The 20,018-nt window shown below is 47.3% G+C and overlaps 2 protein-coding genes across 6 annotated transcripts in view; one reads left to right on the top strand and one right to left on the bottom strand.

The window, feature by feature from the left end:
* Hiw (MYC binding protein highwire) overlaps positions 1 to 20,018 on the bottom strand; it is a 506,468-nt gene that overhangs the window by 465,891 nt on the left and 20,559 nt on the right. The window lies entirely within an intron of this gene.
* LOC143357162 (uncharacterized) overlaps positions 1 to 20,018 on the top strand; it is a 236,127-nt gene that overhangs the window by 209,894 nt on the left and 6,215 nt on the right. The window contains exon 3 of the mRNA XM_076793443.1: positions 14,220 to 14,973. Coding sequence (XP_076649558.1) covers positions 14,806 to 14,973 — 168 coding nt within the window. The 5' untranslated portion in view covers positions 14,220 to 14,805. The remainder of the gene's footprint in view (positions 1 to 14,219; positions 14,974 to 20,018) is intronic.

Here is a 20,018-nt window from a genome sequence, read left to right as displayed (position 1 = left end):
TCGATACGTTTTGCTGTTTGTATATGGATTTCATAAAAATATTGGAACGATAACATGAATAACGGTATAAAAACATTACAAGGAACAGAAAGTACAATGCACTACAAAAATATAATATAAAAGCATCGATCGCTGAATGAACCGTTCAAATACTGAATGTTACAGAGCCAATGCCTAAAAAAAACAACGTGTTGCATTAAATTGTAAATATGCAACGTAGTCGTGCATGCCCAGCTAAAGATTAATCATTGCTAATGGACATTAAAATTGAAATGACTGTTTCCGACGTTGAGTTCTGACACTTTTTTCAAATCACCTAGAAATTCATAAAAATAATTAACTCTCAGAAGGGTTAGTGAAATTTTTGTTGTTTCGCTGGGGAATACTACAACAAACGAATGCTATAAAGAACAGTTTTTTCCGTTCAATCAGAACGCTTGCAATCAGATCGCGGATTTTACGCATTTAAGACAATCTTGGGTTGCATCTAGATTATCCTAGTACCATATATAGAACATTAATCTAGAAAGATTAAAAGAATTGAAGAACATGCATTGTTTTTGACCTACTGGAATTGTTCAAGAGGAAAACGAATTTTCAAGTGGCTCCTATTTGTTGTAAAAAGATATTGATGCGGAAAATTTTGATTTTTCATATAGATCCGCAGAGTACGTGTGACGCACGTTGCCATTGAATATATTCAATGTGCAAATAATAAAACAGAACTTGAAGAGTGCATCTAGAAACCAGTTTAACCCTTGCCCCACAATATCGAGTCAGACTTGTTATGAAGATTCTGAACAGAGTCTAATAAATATGTATGTTATTAATTTCCTTTAACACGTTGACTGCCATGTTACATATATGTAGGTGTCGGAATTATTTGTCCAGGTTTTAAAATGAATTTTTACGTTAATATATTCATTGTACCTTTGATTAGGATCTGTAAAATGCAAGAAAGTTGGAGGACTACTCAATATCGTACATTTAATTTTTTTCACTTCTTACTTCATTGAATAACTTACTTTGATTTTACGGAATTTTTGAGGTTTTTAGTTTGGCAGTCAAAGTGTTAAACCGAAATAAAATTCTATTTTGTAGTAGTTGATATACAGGGTGTCCCGTAACTGGTGGTACAACCGAGCAGGAGATGATTATACATGAAAAACTGAGTCGAAAATATAGAATAAAATTTTTTGATACAGGGCTTTGTTTTCGAGAAAAATGAGTTTGAAAATTTGTCTACTGCGCGTGCATTCGGCTTACTTGCGGCTCAACGGGATTCGAAGAACGCTAATTTTTCAACAGGATGGAGCACCACCGCACTACAGTTGCGAAGTAAGACGTTTTTTAAGTGAAAATTATCAGTGCTGGATCGGTCGCGGTGGCAGAGTACCTTGGCCGCCACGATCTCCGGATTTCTCACCGTTAGATTTTTATTTGTGGGGTCAGGTGAAATCGATTGTGTATCGTGATGACATAACGAGTATCGAACACTTACAACAAAAAATTGTGATAGCGTTTGAACACTTAAAGCAACATAATAATTGCACATCACAAGAGGTTCGAAGCAATTTAATACGAAGAGCACAATTATGTCTACAACAACGTGGACAGCACTTCCAGCAATTTATGAATTAAACGAATTCCTCAAAGGTAATTCTAACATTGTAACCTCGAACTTATTCGATGTATACAAACCTCGAAAACCTTTGCGAAAAAAGTTTGAGGTAACTCAGAATAAAGTCCGTTGAGCCGCAAGTAAGCCGAGTGTATGCGCACTAGACAAATTTTCAAGCTCGTTTTTCTCGAAAACAAAGCCTTGTATCAAAAAATTTTATTCCATATTTTCGACTTAGTTTTTCATGTAGAATCACCAGCTGCTCGGTTGTACCACCAGTTACGGGACACCCTGTATATCCTTTGAAGAAAACATAGGCATACAATAAATATAAAACAATCTTCTTTCTCTATGAAATTCTGAACGGTGAAGAATTTCTAATCATTATAATCACAAAATAAATAGTAGTGCAAGGGGTTAAGATACACAAGAATGTGATGCGTGTGCTTCTTTCGTGAAAAGTAAAAGCTGTCTGTCTCGCGTCCAAGTTCTCGACACGCCTTTCGAGACTCACCGGTGTTTATTCGCAAAGAAGTGGGAGAGGAGCGGGAGGGGTAAAAAAGGTGGACAAGGAGAGGTTCCGAGGTCTCGTCCCGGTTCGTATGACAGCCCATTAAACGTAGCCCGCTAATTTCATCAACTCCGATCGCGTAGCGTTTGCGGCCGGGGAAAACGTATCGCGGACGCGGTCTCGCGCGCTGTTCCCAACAACAACGGAGTTGCATTCGCGCGTAGCCGCAGAAGTTTGCGCGGCTCGCGAAACATTGTTGGCATAGCTCGATACGTGACCCGCGTTTACGCGCGGATATTTCATGCGAGAGGCCCGGGCGCGGTACGCCGCAGCGAGCCTAGAGAGAGAGAAAGAGTAACAACAGAGCCCGAAGAGGTGCAAATCCGACTGGCGTGACTCGAAGGTGCAACGCCGGCTCAATGCACGCGATTAAATGCCGAATAAAAATCGGGTGACCGCCCACTAATTATGACGCCACACAGTGTGACGAATGGCCTTCTTAGCTGGACAAAATTCTAAATCGCCTATTTTTCTATATTTATCGATTAATATGTTTACAGTTGTATAAAATATGAATAATTATTAATTTTTTACAACATTTAGTTTGGTTTTTGTTAATTAAACAATATATTTTAAGTGATTTGTAATTAAATATAAAATACAACAAAGTTAGTAATGGACCTATGTAACACAGAATGATTTAACAAGTACTAGATATTATCAAAGAAGACGTCAAATTATAGTAAATGTTACTTTTTGGAGATTCAGACATATTGTAACGGGAAAGAATTATTCTTTGGTTTAGTATAAGCTTATGTTGTTTATACCAATTTGTTTAGATTAATCGAAAAATTTGTATTTCCTATTTAAACTTTTCATCATTTTTATAAGGGATGAAATGTTTTGATTCAACGTACCTGATTATATCTAAGGAAGATTTTGTTATAACGTTTTCACGTATAAGGTAATATCGTAACAAATAAAACACTAACAATAATCACAGTAATTATAGCAATAACAATAAAACGACAACAACAATAAAAATAACGAAACTGAAAGATATAAGAAAAACGCAAGGGAGATGTATACTGCACTCTGATCGCTCTGAGACTGAAGAAACGAATTTTCATACGAAGAAAGTTCAGAGAAAAACTCGGGGATCTTATCATTGTTTATTCCTTCAATATACAATGAATGAGACCAATCCATAGGTTTCAACGAGTAGACTAAACAAACCGCTAACAATAAGTGGCGACGGCAATCGCAAAACACCCGGCCCGGGCTATGATTGTCACGAGCGTGTACGTAAAACGACGTAACTTCATTGTAAAAATTAGTATAGCTCTGCAACGTTCTGCAAGCCAATTTTGGTATTAAAATAAAGTGGAGAATCTCTACTTTATTATATGTAAAAATCATCGCGTGGGGCGACGTGGGGCATATACTAATTCATTAACGAAGAGTAGTAACAAGGGCGTTTCTGTGGAAAAATAAGTACCGTCTTTGACACTTAATTTACAAAAATAGAGGAATGTTATCGATAATTTGGAATTACTAAAGTGAAAATACATGTTTTGAGATGTTATATCCATCGTATGTAGGAAATTTAAATGCTCCTTAGTACATTTTAACATATTTCTAGCGCGTATGGAAATGTGCCCATTCATTTATAGATTAGGCGTTCGTTTTTTAGGTGAACTTTACACGCTCTGTAAACATACAACAAAAGAATTTTAAGTTTTAATACATGGTTATTTTAGATTATATTAGCACAATTAGATTTCGTTTATTTGAAACTTAATTTTGTCCAGCTAAAAGGGCCATTCGTCGCACTGTGCGCCAGTGCAGAATCCGCTTGACAAAGGATCATTCTATGATCGGGAAAGAACAAGAGAACGAAAAGAATCATGCGTCGCGTATGTATTTTTTCAGCGATTCGGCAATATAAATGTTGTTTAAAATATGCGGATTTGTTCAAATACTTAATATTAGGAATATTAAAAATATTGGACCAATTCTGTGAAACATGAAAAAAAAATGAAGTGTTCATTTAAATATTCTGAGTGTGATGTTTAGTGATTCCTTTTCACATTATATTTTGCTCTTATCATAATTTTTGCAATAAGTATCCGCAGGTGACAGTGTACAACTCGAGTGAAAGTCACACGGTTTATCGCCAACGCATACATTACTTTTACGTATTATGCCAATCGTTACGATTCTACGAGTAATTAACATATTATTTAATTTTAAAGAATCATAGAATTATTACTGCAAGAAAAATTCATGACTAACACCAACGTGTACTAAATTATTCCATAGATCCTTTACAATTTTCGGTAAATTTACCATCAGTTTATGTGCTCTTATCGCGACTAAGAGATACGAGAACTGTCTCACTGCCCGAGTACCTTGTGAGTCAAATACCTTATGTGATAATTTCGACGAGTTTCGCGATACTGATTAGATAAAAAAGTTCTGGAAACTTTTAAATTCGTTTTCTTTACCGAGGTTTTATCATTCCTAATAGCACATTGTTCTTATTAACACGCTCGGTAGCACTGTCACAGATATGTGACGTCCACAATCTCGGAATCTTCTTCAAGTTAGTCAAGTCAATTTTATACACTTTCGTATCTAAAGTCATGGTACACAAGCATACTATTTCTAGATTCTGTGGCTTTCTCCTGCTATGTTCATTCAATATTTTATTTTCTTCCAATATGTTCCATTTGGTAAAACATTTTAATAATGAAGGTGAGCAACGAGAGGCATCCCAATAGCGAACGTGTTAAGCAAATTATTGTTTTACACATTATTGCTGATTCCAAAAGAGTTTTATACAACAGTTGATTCAACAGATTACATTTATCTAGTATCCTATACATTCTGTATCCAAGAAAATGATGTCAAAATTATGTCAAATTGACGCGATACACGGACGAGGTTTAACAGTGAGTGCGTAACTATGAATTCCTTCATCGAGAGCGTCCCTCTCTATCTATTGCATTCTCGAAGTTCACAACTAATGAAACAATCTGTGACAGTACAATCTGCAACAATATCCATGAGAACTGTGTCAAATTGAAACGCGGAGCGACCGAGTGTTAATTTAAAGGCAATCACCGTGTACCTATATAAGACTGGTATTACAAATACCAATTTATATTTATCGACAATAGTAGACCTAAACAAAAATTCCAATAAAAGTTGGTTACAATAGTTTCGTCTCGCCAGATCGCAGAGACACACTGTGCGTCGCCTGACGGCAAAAGACCGACTGAAAAGCACGCGAGGGAGGGTAGTCCACTTGTCCCGACGGGGAGAGGGAGAGGGAGAAAGAGAACCATTCCTCCAGCGAATCAGAAAGAGAGGGAGAGAAACCGAGAAAGGGTGGGGGGGAACCGTAGTAGAGAGGAGGGGGCACTCGTGTCGCGCGATAACCAACGTCGAGGTGCAAACCAGCCGCGAATTCGAAAGGCGGCCAGTTGCTGTTCGCGCGTCGTCAGCGTCGCGTCGCGAGTACACTCGATCGTAACACGGAGGTAAATCTCACATCGTCATCGTACATCAACAGTGATCTATCCTTTATCCCAGACCCGTTGCGCACGATCTTATCCGGGACCCGAGTGTTCGGTTGTAGAACCAACCCGTAGAACAATAAAAAGACAAAAAGGAAACCTCCCTCAAGGATTCGAGATAGTGGGACAAATAATTGGTAGAATCGGTAGGAGGCGAAAAGTTCACCGGCGGATCACGCGATCCAAAGGTCACAGAAGCGTTCTAGCCTACGTTCGACGACTGCGAGGCAGGCATGTTCAGCTCGTGACTTTCGGGAGGGTCGAGAGTCGCAGTGACTCGAAAAATTGCTCGTTGGACGAGCGCTCTAACGGCGGCGAGCGGTTAGAGCTCGCTGGGCGTTAGGGCGTAGTCGCGATTGGCGAAACTAGATGTAGCATTTTCGAACTGGAGTTGAACGTCCCTGCCCCAGGATGTTGGACGCCGGAGAACGCCTGACCTTCGATCGACGGCCCAGGGAAGATCCTCCGGGGGAGATCTCGTTGCATAAGCACCGCGGCTGCGATTCGTTCGCGGAATGCCGACGGATCTGTTTCGTCGCTGACGCAAACAGTGGGTGTGCACGCGAGAGAGCCACGATCTCCGTGAACGAGGCCTGTTATCGCGGACCACCGACGTCGCGAAAACGAGCCGGGGATCGCTCGAGACACCGTGATACCCCGTCCGGTTGATCGGTGTAGGATAGTATTCGGTGTAACGCATGATTTCCCACGTGGCACGTAGAGCTGCGTGCACACGCTGGCCGCGTGCGTGCCGCGCTGTCAGCCGGACAGGCTCGTCCTCGAGCAACCTGTCCGCTGAAGAAGCGTCAATTAAATTAGCTGCACCTTTGCCCGGCCCTCCCCCCCCCCACCCCTTCTTCCGGGTGTTGCGTCACGTTCACCGATGACGTCCTCGCCGCGATCGTCCCGTTGACAGAGCAACACCAGCAAACGGGAACGTCGACGCGCCGTAAATCGTTCGCGCCAGATGCGTCGACCGGCTCCGCAGCTGTCGATCCCCCGGAGCTGCTCCGCCAACAATTTTTCTTCCGCAGCTGCAGGTCTCGAGCATCCGACATCGGTTTTCGATGCCGCGTCGAGCCTCTGTTTATCCTCCGATTCGCCGACCGAGAATCGTTTTCCTCGTCCACGTTCTTACAACTTTTCTCTCTCTCTCTCTCTCTCTCTCTCTTTCTCTCTTTTCCTTTCCGGACGTTCAGGCTCGTCGATAAAGCGACAGCCCGTTAAATAGACGATCGCGCGCAATCGTTCGTGCGAGAACGTGATTTCGCGACGCTTGGTCGATCGAACGGAGTCCGCCTTCCGGTATTTTTCCTCGAATTTTCGACAAACACAGGACCGAGTGGAAAATCTGTTGTCCGTCGGGAACGCGGTTCGAATGATCCGCAATTAGAGTAGATACCGGGGGACAATATAATCGTTGCCCGCGCCGCTTATCGCGGACTAATGCGCTCGGGACGACTGAATCAGCGGGGAGGAGCGTGTTCATCGGGATCGGTCAAGAGAATCGATCGTACGTTTCCGACGATAGCTTAGGCTGGTTTCAGTGTCATTGTCATCCCGCGATAACGCTGCTCCGATAATGATGGAGCAGTCTTTCGGAAGTAGGCCAGTCCGGTGAACCAATTTTCCGAGAGAATTATATTTGTAGATAAGCAAGATCTTCGACGCCGACGATTTATCGCGTACGTTGCGATAGTATCTCCGTCAAAGTTGCTTCGTTCGATCTTATCTGACAATGACTTGATTAAAAGCAACGTAGGTGTTTGTTCAGTTTGAACGAACTGCTCGTCGTCCGCAGTTAATTCGGCAAACGTGTTATCTCGATACGACGGATGACAGCGGTGGATCCGACATCCGGAGGAAAGCCTTTTCAGAGTAACATCGCCAACACTTTCTTGTCACGATCCCCGAGGAAAGGGTCTCAAAATCCCATTTTTCGGAACGGGTCACAGACTCGGGAGGTCGTTTCTATACATAATTCAGGATCCTCCGTCAGCCCCTTCAAAACGATAGAATCACGACGACGTCTCTCTCGCCCTATCGTTTCCTCCCCTCCCGGAGGAATCGACTCGGGAGCAGCAGGAACCTCTGGATAGGGCTTTTTCTCGAAACGATTAACCGGCCTCCAATGTATCGGAAACAAAAGCTCGGCCGTGATTGCGGGATTAAGCGTTGTCCCGCGAGCTAACGGGCCGGGTCCCAGATATCCGATCTTAATCCTCCGCGCGGGGAACTTTCACCCCTTCCCGGTTCGATCGAAGTTCTCTCTCTCTCTCTCGTTTACCCTTATCGCTGTCTGGAAATTACAATCGCTCTCCATTCGCAGAAGTCGCGGCAGTAACTACGGCACTCAGATAAGAAGTCGCGAAATAAAGACTAAGGGGATAGGTGGCGTCGAGGGGTGGAAAGATCTTGGAACCGTTCAAACCTTCTGCAGTATACGAGAGAGTCTCTGGAGTGGCACCATCGCGCCAAACCTGTTTAGTCTACCGTAGATACCGGGGCAAAATGTTTATCTCGATACGAGAAGACCGAGAGCAAGATGAGAGATAGTTCTCGCGCGAATAACCACGAGCTTTTCCGATTCCGAATGGGAAACTGCATGCTCGAGAAGAGGAAATTCTGCCGATTGAATTTTATTCATTTTTGTATTATGAACTTCTCTTTGAAAAGTCGAGAGAGCACCGAATCAATTAAAATTGGTTCTAAAACCAATTACATTTCCATCTGCAGCGAATCCTTTCTTGCTCTCCGTCCGCGTTTCTAATTTACGATGTGTTCGCGTATCAAAGTACTCCTAAAATTATGCAATTAATGTACCATAATTAGCAGCGTAATTATGGGGAGCGTTGCGTAAACTCATTACGCGGTCTGTGTTTACAAGTTTATCAGAGGCCAGTTCATTTAAAAAACGCTACAAATTTGGATTACGCCAAATTTCGTGGGGACCATTCGCTGAATCGTAGAAGGATTATAACTTTCTAAACGGGATCGGTAAAGTTGTTGGGACTTAGGCGTGCGTCGCGTGTACAACGCATGACAAAGTGTTCGACAAGAAAGGGTGTGAGGAACCGGCAGTCACGTAATAGGAAGCGATTTGCTCGCGCGTCTGCTCATTGTCCCGTGTCACCGAAGAGAATCGCGGAATATCGGCCGCGACTGCGTATCCGAATATATGAATATCATTAACCGGATGCAAATCAACCGTGGCGAAATGTTTAATCAATCGACCGAGGGGTCCGATCGCTGGCTGGCGTGGTCGAATAATTCTGATATGTTTCCTCTGGTTTCCTCGTTTCTTCTGTTGTTTCTTTTTCCTGAGTCGCGATTGTACCGTCCACTGATTCGGGCTCCGGTTTCCTCGTTACGTATGTACGTAGTTGTCACCCCCCCCCCCCCACCCGCATCACGGTTCGTTTGTTCGTCAGTTGTTCCGGCCGTGTGTTGCTCAGAAACCAATACCGATGCGCGCCGGTGGCCAATTAATCGCTCATGCTCGGCCGCGCTTGTGCTCGATGTGTTGATCGGTCCCGGGGAAAAATCCAGAGCCATCGGCGAACACGCGAGGAAGCTCGTCGATTCGGAAAACAGAACAACCGGGCACCCCTGCCGATCTCCTGAAATCGGGATTTTCCCCCGTTTTTCCGAAACAGGTTGCCCGAGGGCGTATCGAGCTTTCGGATCGTGGACTAGGATTTATCGGATGTAGAACGAACCTGAAGAAACAACCCTATGTAATAGCGAGGAAATCGATTTGCGAATTCTCCGTAGACGATCATGGATATTCTGACGTGCTCGGATTTGTACAGATTTGATTGATCAAATTAAGTTGATCCTCGTTCGCGTCCGGTATGGATTTAGTCAAGATTTACAGCTCTTCATGGAGCACTGCAGAAGATCGGCTTATACAAAATGTTGGGGGCGAGATCGCGACGAGGAGCGTCATTAGCCCGCTGAATGGCGTTTCCTCTTAATCGGCTCATTACTTACATACTCGACTCTTCTGGCAGCAAGAACACTTTTGACCTTGGGTATTTTATTAGACGACATAGATCGTCCGGATTCTACTAGGCGGAACTAATCCAAGAATCATAGTAAATTAATCGGTAGGGTGCGTCGCATTACCAAATCAATGTCTTCAGAAAGCTAGTCCCTGGTTGCTTCCAAATTTTCCCTGGCTGCGACAATGGATAAACACGGATAAATGTCGTTAAAGTGAACGACTCCGGGAGGAACGGAACGTGCGTCCGCGTGTCCCGTCCGACAGGTTTCCGCCGCGCCTCGACGCGTAAACATAATTACGTGTATTAGCGCCGGTGACAGGGGCTAACGAAGATCTTGTCGGCCGGCGTAATGACGCGTTAAAGTCTTTTAATTCGTCGAAGCGACACAATCGCGACTCGCTCGCGCGCCGCTCGTTAGATTAATCAACGGGGTCACCGTTCCCGTCGTCTCCCGTTTTCCTTTTTGATATCGCCGAAAGCGACGGGGCCTCGAGTTAGACTCGCTGGGAGGGAGTCCGAGGGGGGTTGCAGGGGAGAAAGGACCGGAAGGAATTAAGAGCGCGACGAAAAATCCTCTTCCCGGGGCCCGGGTCCCTCGAATTGGGCGGACTTTCATTCGCGTCGTCGCTCCTTTCACGAGCATCGACGCGCTTTTTCTCCTCGGCGACCCCGTTCGTCTCGCCGAAAGGAAACTCGATTCATTAAAAACGGCGGGCGGCGTCTCGTCGGGGACGTTCCTTTGTCGTTCGTCCCGTCGAATCATCCTCGGCATTCTCCAGCTTCCTGCCCCGTTTCGTCTCGACCAGTTAACGCGCACGACGGAATTATAATCCGTTTCTCAAAAGAGCCCCAACGTACACCGGCCGACATAATGGCTGTCCATCACGATCAGATTACGGATCTGCATTTCGGGCGAATCAGACCATCGAAGTCTGTCGAGATGAAAATTCTGACGGGTTCGAATTTCGACTTCATCCCTCGCGAAAGGCGCGCTCGCGTTCGCTGTTATACGTCTCCTGATATTGGACTCTTCCAGGACAAATGTCGTCGTGTCGGCGACATCGGGTCCGTGCATTTAATTCTTTAATTTGCGAACAAATAATTTCGTTATTGCAGTAAACCAAACGGTGCCTAAGTTTCCTTATGCTGCTGATATAACAGAATTTTGAACATCGGACTGTGTTTGGACGTTTTGTCTTACGGGGTGAAAGATTTTCTAGCTTCTTTACCAAACTAGACCAGATTTGTTCAACCAACCAACAATCCTCATCAATTGATCAGAAAATTTTATTTATATAAAACTTGGAAAACTACCGATAGAGACATCCGATAAAATCTAATATAAAACAATTCGTTGTCCATGGAGATTCGTAGTCGTCTATCGGTGCCATTTGGGTGTGCAGATGCATCGTGTACGGTCATTGCGAACGTCGGTGTACATTGAGCCCTTTGTTTAGGGGACAAGACGGCGAAGAATCGTTTTTCTCCGCGTTCGATGGGATTTCCACGGGAGTTGAGGAAAGTGCGTTGTCCAAAGGCGGCCCTTGCTAATCGATGGTGGCCTCGGTGTCGCTGCGGCAAAGAACCGGTGGCAGCGGGTTTTTTTACTACGACGCGCGTCGCGTTGGTTAAACACTGCAATATTTAAAGGCGACCGCATTGTCGGACACGCGACGGCTGCAAAAACGTCGACGACACGTGCGTTCGCGCGACCCGCCGCCCAAGAAAGCCGCAAAATTGCGGTTTAATGAACGGAGTACGCCGCACAAGGGTGTCAAAGAAAGGGGCTGCCGAGGCGATTCCGCTGCGGCCACTGTCGATGACGCGTGCGGCCTTGTATTTCACGGAACCGGGAAGTGTAGCCTCATTCTCCGTCAATCTCAAAGTTAACGAGCCAGTGAGTAACTTCGACGCGAGTGTCAGTGAACGACCAACTTGTCCGAACCAAACTATTCGCTCTTCTACGTAGAACACGCCGCTGCCAAGGTCAACGGACTACAACGGGGATTAAAACTTGGAAGAAATTCAATGTCGAAAGCGTAGACGGTAGCCGCTGAGAATTTCCAAGCCCGACTTAGGTTCTTCGTATTTTACCAAACACTCGTACCTATTTAGACGGCCGATCACCAGGATAATTAATGGGATTCCACTCGCATAATCCCTCGAGCTTTCCGCGCATCCTCGAAAACTATCCACGTACCACGGTTCGCCGTCGAGCCGCACTCATAATTAGTCTCGCGAAATTTGCTAACGAGCTAAAAACCGAAAGTTTCGATCAGTCTGGCGGTCTCGCGTTAATTCGGAATCAAATTTCGTTCCAACTCTCCGGCGATCCTAACCGGAACGGGGTCACTGGAGAGGCACTAGATTGTCGCGAATTCATGACAGTTTGATCTTTCTAATTACGCAACGGCCGAGCGATAGCAATTAAACGCGGAGCCGGAGGAGGCGCGCCGGCTCGCGTTTCGACGCACGCATACGTCGACTTTGAAAATCCTCGGCGAAGTGTGTTCGTCGAAGGGTGTCCGCGTTCTCCGAGGCATCGAACAATGTGCTATCGCCCAGCATGATCGAGGGCCGTGGAACACGACTCCCTCGGGGGACCAAGTGTTTAGGTTCGCGAATTGTATCGAACCCCCAGGAACAGAAAAAGAATGGCGGCGGTTTCGAATGCAGATCGTTCGCGGGCGGATTCGATAAAACCATCCCTTGTTTCCACCTTGCGACGGACCGTGTAAAGTGCACCGCGGCGAATTAACCGAAGCCATGAATGGTCACTTCGACTAAGTGATCGAAAAGGACTGAAACCTTTCGAACGAATAGCGTGGAGACCCCAGAAAATTACTTCCCGGTGATTAGTTTTTGAAAGGGTCGGGACCTCGGCACCCCGCCGCGACCAACACTTCACATTTTACCCACCGGTTATTCAATACTCTCTCCGAGATCGATCACTAACTCTTCGAGCGTCTCAATGGGAATAGCTTGACTGATATTTACGCATTGCGCGTTTATCGCGAGGAATTTTTCTTATTCCGATTTTTCCGAGACAATCTCTGCAAGCGGAGATACGCCTGTATACGTGTATAGCTCATGAAGATCTTGGAGAATAGAGATGTCGACAGAATTTCTATCCTTTGTACCTTGTGTGTAACGCGTTCGCAACTTAAAACGAAAACAATTTAGCAGAAGATAGTTATGAAGTTTCTGAATAGTCTGCTGTGTGCTACGACTTGAAACAAGACAGTGTATACTATTTGTATACGTTCAGTATTTATCCGATGAATGTATTCGTTCAGCACCGATCTGGCAAACATACTTTAATGCATTTCAGTATACGTGTTTATACGTATCGCATCGTATCAGCACAGACGCGTATCGGAAATTAAACAAAGAAGGTATTATTAACCCTTTGCTCTCGAAGCTATTTTAACTCCAAAACGAAACATTCCTTCCAACCTAGAATATTTCCCTTCTATATATATTTTTTTGTGTTATACATACGAAAATGGAGCAATTTACTCGTAGAATACTGAAATGTATAGTAATTTATGAAGTACAAACAAATTTAATAATGAAAAAATATTTTGAATAATGATACAGCAATTTTTAGTGACACCTTGCAGTCCCCATTCGAGCGCTAAGGGTTGAAAGTATTATTATACTGAAACGGAACAGTTCCGTGTCTGTGCGGATGGTATAAATCGGCCTTTAATCTGCTGAAACGATAGAAAGCAATCTAATAACTCTCTCTTTCTCTCTGAGAGTAATATTTCGAAAAATATGATCAAATCCAACATTGTGTGCAAATAAATTACAAAGAGCCTGGCGCCTCGTATGCAATTTATAAAGATGATTCAGATATTTCATAAGAAATGAACGTGGTAATTCGAGCGGGAAACGGTAGCGAATAGAGCGATCGTCGGTTGTCCTGGTTCCGATAAAGTCGCGGCGCGACAACGTCTCCGATAGCGGTGGAACGTAGCGAGACGTTCATAATTAGTCATGCGAGGGTACACAGAGCAGAAGGAGCGCTATTGTCGCGCGAGATTACTGGGTTGTCGTCGCAACGAGATCATGAGGATTTTCCATCGGGCCAGTGATTCAGAGTCGCGGGGAGCGATAGAACGCCGCCGTAACGTCTCGTCGAATAAAAATCGAAAAACCGTGAGGAAAGTTGAGGGTGGGTACGGGACGAGAAATAAAAAGAAAGAAAGGAAGGGAGAGGGAGAGAGAGAGAGGCGGCTACATTCGCGATTACGTATGGAGGAGATACATTACGGAACGATAACGACGTCGGGCCGTAGCGGGTCGATTTATCAAACCGGGCCCGGGTCGACGAAAAATCTCCTCGGACCGGCGAGGAGGAACGCGCGCGAGAAAAAGGAGAAAGCCCGGAGAGAGATAGAAAGAAAAAGGAATCGTTAGAATCTGCTTTTCGGGGAGCGAGGGTGCTCGGGAGTGGTTCGAGGAATCTGACCATTTTTCTGTCGTTGTTCCAGCTGGTCCGGCGTCGGAGCGAGGAAATAGAAATCCGGCGAGGGTGGCCGGGATGTTGAACGCCGCCGCGAGACACACTATGGACGTGATTGGATGCTCCGACAAGAACGCCGTGAAATAACGAGGATATGGCGTCGTAGTGGGGACGAGCGAGGAGGCTTTGCTCGCGAACTCGGCTCGGATGACGACCGGGTGCATATTCGGAGGTGCGACCGTGAAAGTGTGGTGATCCTGATGGCAATATGACCGACAGGATCACGTAGTGTGCTGTGCGACAAACGTGTCCCGCGACACGGTGCGACCTGTTCTCTTTCAGCGAAGTGCGCCAGGTGAAGGAATCGGTGCGCGAATTGTGTTTCGACGCATAGAGGATCACGCGTGGTGGGGCTCGAGCACAGTACAATATCGGATTCGCCGGGGATGCAAGCCGCAGACATGCCGGGGCAACGTGGTCCCGGTCGGCTCGGCATAGAATCAGCTGGCGCGAACGTCGGCTTGATGTGAACGTGTCGCGGGGTAGGGGGTAAGAAGCAGAAAGGAACTCGAAAAAGAAGAAGAAGAGGGCGGCAATCGAGAGCGAGGCGCAAAATGGGAGCAGCCTGGCGGGAATTCGTGCTGGGAAGCGTGATCCTTGGACTATTTTCGAGCAGCCTGCTGAAGGGTGTCCTGACCAACTCGACGAACAGGTGTGACTATCCGCCGTGCAACTGCGACCATCATGGCCGGCTGACCTGCGACTGTAAAAACGAGGGAGAGGTATGTTCCACGCCCATAATCGTAACTAACGAAAAGAAAAAAAGAAAAAAGAACGCTTTTATCCGACGACTCGATCGTTTCGGAGGCGAACGAAACAAATAAAGCGTGTCCGAAAAGAAGGAATTTATAGGGGTTAGTTTAACCGTGGAGGTAGGCCGTTCTAAATCTCGTCGTCCACCCTGCGCCCTCCGGGCCATAGGATCTTGTAGCCTGGTTGGTCGAGCGCGAAATAGCCCATCGCGTTTAACTCGGTTCCTTTCGTTTCGTCGATTTCATTTCTTGCCGGTGGCCCAGGAGAGCCATCCTCCTCGGGCCAATCGCCGTCTCGAATCTCTCCCCCGGCTGTTTCCCTCCTGCAGGATCCGTCCGGCGAGCTATTCTCTCGCCTGGCACGTCCCTCTCGCTCCCCTTCTTTCCCACGAATTCATTGAGAAACCGCGGCCCGTCGTCCCTATCTTCCGAAAAATCGCGGACAATGCGACACCAGGGTCCGGCCTCGGAGCTCTCCTTTGTTCCAGGCCGGGCGCTCTTCCATCTCCGAATTATCGGGGAAAGATAACGAGAGAGAGAGAGAGAGAGAGAGAGAGAGAGAGAGAGAGAGAGAGAGAGAGAGAGAGAGAGGGAGCGGAATCCAGTCCGCGGTCGGACCACGTACCACCGTACCGTCACGATTTCCAACCGGGATAACCAAACCGCCGCGCCGTGCCAGGGGTAACCGTCGGAAAGAATGACCGTGTCTCGTGCGGGCCCGCCTGTCCAATCGGCCGTTCCATCATCGCGCCGATTAACTGCGGCCGGACGTGCGCGAAGAAATAGAGAGCCGCAAGTAGAGGTTGTCAAAATAAAAGCGAAAGACCAGGGAGAAGCTTAATCTCGCCGGCAGCGCGAGCGGAGGGGTTCCCGCGTAAATTGCGAGGGCGGTGCAAGCGACTCGCATCGTAGAGATACCGGCCGAAGGGAGCGGCAGAGGGAAAGGGCAAAGCCTCCATAAATTAGAGCGTGTTTACGCAAATCGTAGGCCAGACATCGTCTGGCAGGTAGGTAAGGTGCTAGGCCGCCTGTCTGCCTCTCTACCCGCTACACCCCCCCCCCCCCCGTCACCTGACACAACTCCCTTCGCCCTGTTCTCGGATATTTATTACACCGGACTGGCACAGGTACAACAGCCCCGCCCGAGGAAAAATACTATGCGTCGAGAAAAATGGAAGCCACCCTTGACGGATCGCGGTCACGTGAATGCGAACATCGTTCACCGCGTTCTCCTCCCAATTCCCCAACCTTTCTCTAGCTACCCAGTATTCCCACATCCTGGGAACGCGTTCTGCCGAGGTAATACATATATGTACCTTTGGTCACCAATGACACAACCTTCGATGTATCACCTGTTTGTTTGCTCGAAAGATGATTTCTCAAATTGCAAAACACGAAAGCGAGCGGAAAGAATATTGAACAGAGATGCTCGACTGCGATCCAAAGTTTGTCTTGTTAATAATCACCGAGAAGAGACATCTCAATGGCTGGAGCTACAGCTGGATGACAGGCTGAATGCATGATCGAGGACGCATTTCCATTCGCAACGGCGCCTTTGCGTTTGCCAATCGACTCGAAACGAACCGGAGAACCACGGGGATTAAACAGTCATCGGTAAATCGAGTAATTGAAAATCCGCGCGGCCGTGTGAAAAAGTAATCTTCATCCGATAGGGTTCTCGAAGAACCGTCGAACGGATCGATTGGTCCAGAGAACGGTGCTTGAGAATGCACAAGAACAGGAGGAGATCGATTCGAAAACAAGGTTCGACGTGCTCGGAATTAATCGGCTCGATCATCAAACGTAAACGCCGACGAGTTTCATGCCGATCCTGGGTTCGTCGCGTACGCGAGAGGGTCTGGCTGCTGGAGGAGAGGACTCAGCAGATTTAACGAATTCGCGCTTACACGGGGAGCCAGCATGTAATCAAACAGCTTCCACGGCGGATTGTCCGGGTCAGCGTAATTCGAACTTTATCGAAAGTGGCTCTCATTTTCGGCCTGGGATCATCCATTACGGTAGCTGGTGAATTTGTCGGTAGACGTTTATCGGCCGGCCTTGGAGGTGTGTTAGCGCGGTTACGGGCCGAGATAAAACGTTCTTTGTCCCGGTAGACGCTGGTCCGCGTTGCGCCACACGGTGTGCACGGGCACACAATGCCATAAACTCGATCCGTAAAACTCCGGCTCCGTGACGAAATGACCGCGGGAAGTAAGCGCGAGCAGCGGTTACGTCGTGGAAACCAATCGGCGCGGTCGAATCCCGCCGTTTCCTGGTCGCCATCTTGCCAGCATGATCGGGGGAGCGCGAGACGAGCCTCGACGACCGAAAAGACAAACATTCGAAGATCGTATCTTCGATCAGCGCAGCGGTCGGAACGGAATCGCCGACGGAGTTCTCGAGCCGGTCATCGATCGGGAATTACGCAACCCTCGAACGACACGGCATAAATCGCGGCCGCGTGGTATTTACGGACAGGTTTCCGCGGTCGGACGCGACGGCTCGCTTATTTTCGTCGGCGAGCGCAGAAGGCCGCTCATCGAGTGAAATTTACGTTTCCTGTCCAACCGGCGAGAAACCCATTCGAATCCGCCACGGACACCGCGTAGGCGCCGCGTGTGTCGCGTGCGCGAATAACGGAAGTGGTCGCTGGCCAGTTGGATAAGTTACGGATCGAATGTCGTATCGATGATCGCGGCTCCTGGATTCTGCGAAACCGTAGCCGAGTTGACAACAACGGCCCCCAAGGACACCGGTCGTTTCGATTATTTCGACCATGGCTGATCCGTGACGCGATCGTTCGGATCCAGATCTCACAACTGTGTCGTCCATGAAATTTCGATTTCGGAGAAAGAGGTTAAAGGGTCGAAGGCGCTTAACTGCCTTCGAGGGATTTTGTTGTCGGACGTTTTCTTTGACGAACCGTTGAACCCGCCTAGCCCGAAGCCTAACGCGGCACTAATAGCTAATTGCCAATTACGGCGAGGGATTCAAGGCGACGGGTGAATAATGAATAAAGACGCAAGTTTTCGCGATGTCTGTACAGTTCTAAAGGGAGAACGGGGAAGAAGAAGAAGAAGAAGAAGAAGAAGTAGATGTGAAACGATGCTCGAAGAAAGGCACAATATATTCCGCGAAAACTCGTTTCTGGAAAATCTTAGCCAGCATCCGAGAAGAAAGATAGGAAGGGGCGGAAGCAAGAGAAAGAGGCGGGAAGTTCTATAATGCATAGCGGACTCGTGCGAGTTCTATCGTGGATTTCGCATAATAGAGCCGGCGTTTCACGAACACGCTCAGCCAATTTGTCGCGCCGTCAACTCGTGACTGCGAATATATCGAGAGAGTGGACGTCTCGGTTGGACCGTCTCTCCCTCTCTGTCTCTCCCTGTCTTCCATTTTCTTTGCCACTTTTCCATTTCCTCGCCTCAGAGCTACTTGCTCGGGCCCGTTATCCGCGACGCGTCACATCCCCTTCTGCGATGAAAGACACGTAAAATCATTACGACTGTTCGTAATCCTCTCGGAAACTGCGAGCAAAGCGATCGAGCCGCAGGATCGTTACGAGCGGAAGAGTGTTCACGAGCGGTCGACGGATTGCTCGAGATTAGAAGCGATATCACGCGCGCGAGCGAGAAAAACCCACGGACAGTTTGGTGTCGCGCGGCCGGAGTTGTTAAGCGTTCCGACACGGCCGGTGAATAATTGACTGGCCTGTAAATAATTAAAGGCAGCCTTTTAGCAAATACCGAGGCTTAAACTCGTCTGCATTCACCGTAATGAGACGCGACGAGGTGAGACACGAAAGGACGAAATAAAGAACGCGGCCCGAGGCTGCGACCGCCTCCGTGTAAAAGTAACAGCTGCGAGCGGGCGGGAGAGGGCAAAGGACACGTCGTTTGCCGAAGGGGAGGGCTCCGGTTATGAAAATACTCGGGGAAAATGGAAACTCAATGCCGGAAATCGGCGACCAGGTACCTACGAGGCCGTAGAACGGAACGGCCCGTTTTGCAACCGGGAAACGCTGATTCCCGGGACAACGACCCATTTTGGCAGCGTCTCGCCAAGAGCCAATGAAACCGGAAGGCTGCGGAAGCGCAAATGGATTCATCGTTACGGTCAAATATGACGAGCGACTCTCGTTCGCGCCTATTGCATCGTTTCCCCTTTCGTTGCGAGTAATTCTTGCTCGCTGAATTCGATCGTAACCACTGTTGTTCGGTTTAATATCGTTGCGAACGGAAAGATTCGATCGAAAAAATAATTAATACCGGTCTACCGGCGAGGTACAAGCGCGCAGAATCAACAGGAATTTCCATTCAGAATGGCAGAGCTCGAATAAAAAATGCAAGAGCCCGGGCAGTCGACAGGGCGCGAGACAATGCCGAGGAACGGAGTTTCCCCGCGAAGGAAATTGTTTCGCATAAATCCTTTATAGACCGTAAAAGAGTCTGGCTGCAGCTCCTCCCACGCCCCCCCCTCACTATAGGGTCGTAGGACCGCCGCTTAATCCGCCATTACGTCGATTACATTTTCATTTTCATTTCGGGAAGCGGCTCGAGTAATTGTTCTCTTCCCAGCCGTCAACGCTCCGACGCCTCGCAGACTCCGGGGCGAACAGAACCGATCGAAGAAGAAAATAATCATTTTAACCACACCCGCGTACAAGGAGAGAGAATCTGCGTTCGATCCCGGGAGGGATCACCGTCGATCCGAGTAATCAAGAAACGATCCCCAGACACGCAGTACTCGCGCACGCATTTCCTTCTCCGTCAGGATCGCGAGAACGGCTGCGGAGAATCCACCGAGCGTCACACGCTCGACAAAGTTACGCGGACTGTATACCTGGGCTTAAGGTTCATTCACATAGAACGATTGTTGGGAATGTGTTTCAACGAGGATTGCGCGAGACAGAATTTTAGCAGATCTAATTGTGCTGTTGGGAATCGAGGAGGATCAAGAAACGTTAACCATAATCGAAACCTGTCACGAGACCACTGGAAGAGAATTTTTGGCTG

Source organism: Halictus rubicundus, chromosome 9 (genome assembly GCF_050948215.1).
Source record: "Halictus rubicundus isolate RS-2024b chromosome 9, iyHalRubi1_principal, whole genome shotgun sequence".
Taxonomy (NCBI): domain Eukaryota; kingdom Metazoa; phylum Arthropoda; class Insecta; order Hymenoptera; family Halictidae; genus Halictus; species Halictus rubicundus.
Note: the sequence above shows the minus strand (reverse complement) of the source record. Positions and strands in the feature narration are given on the sequence as shown.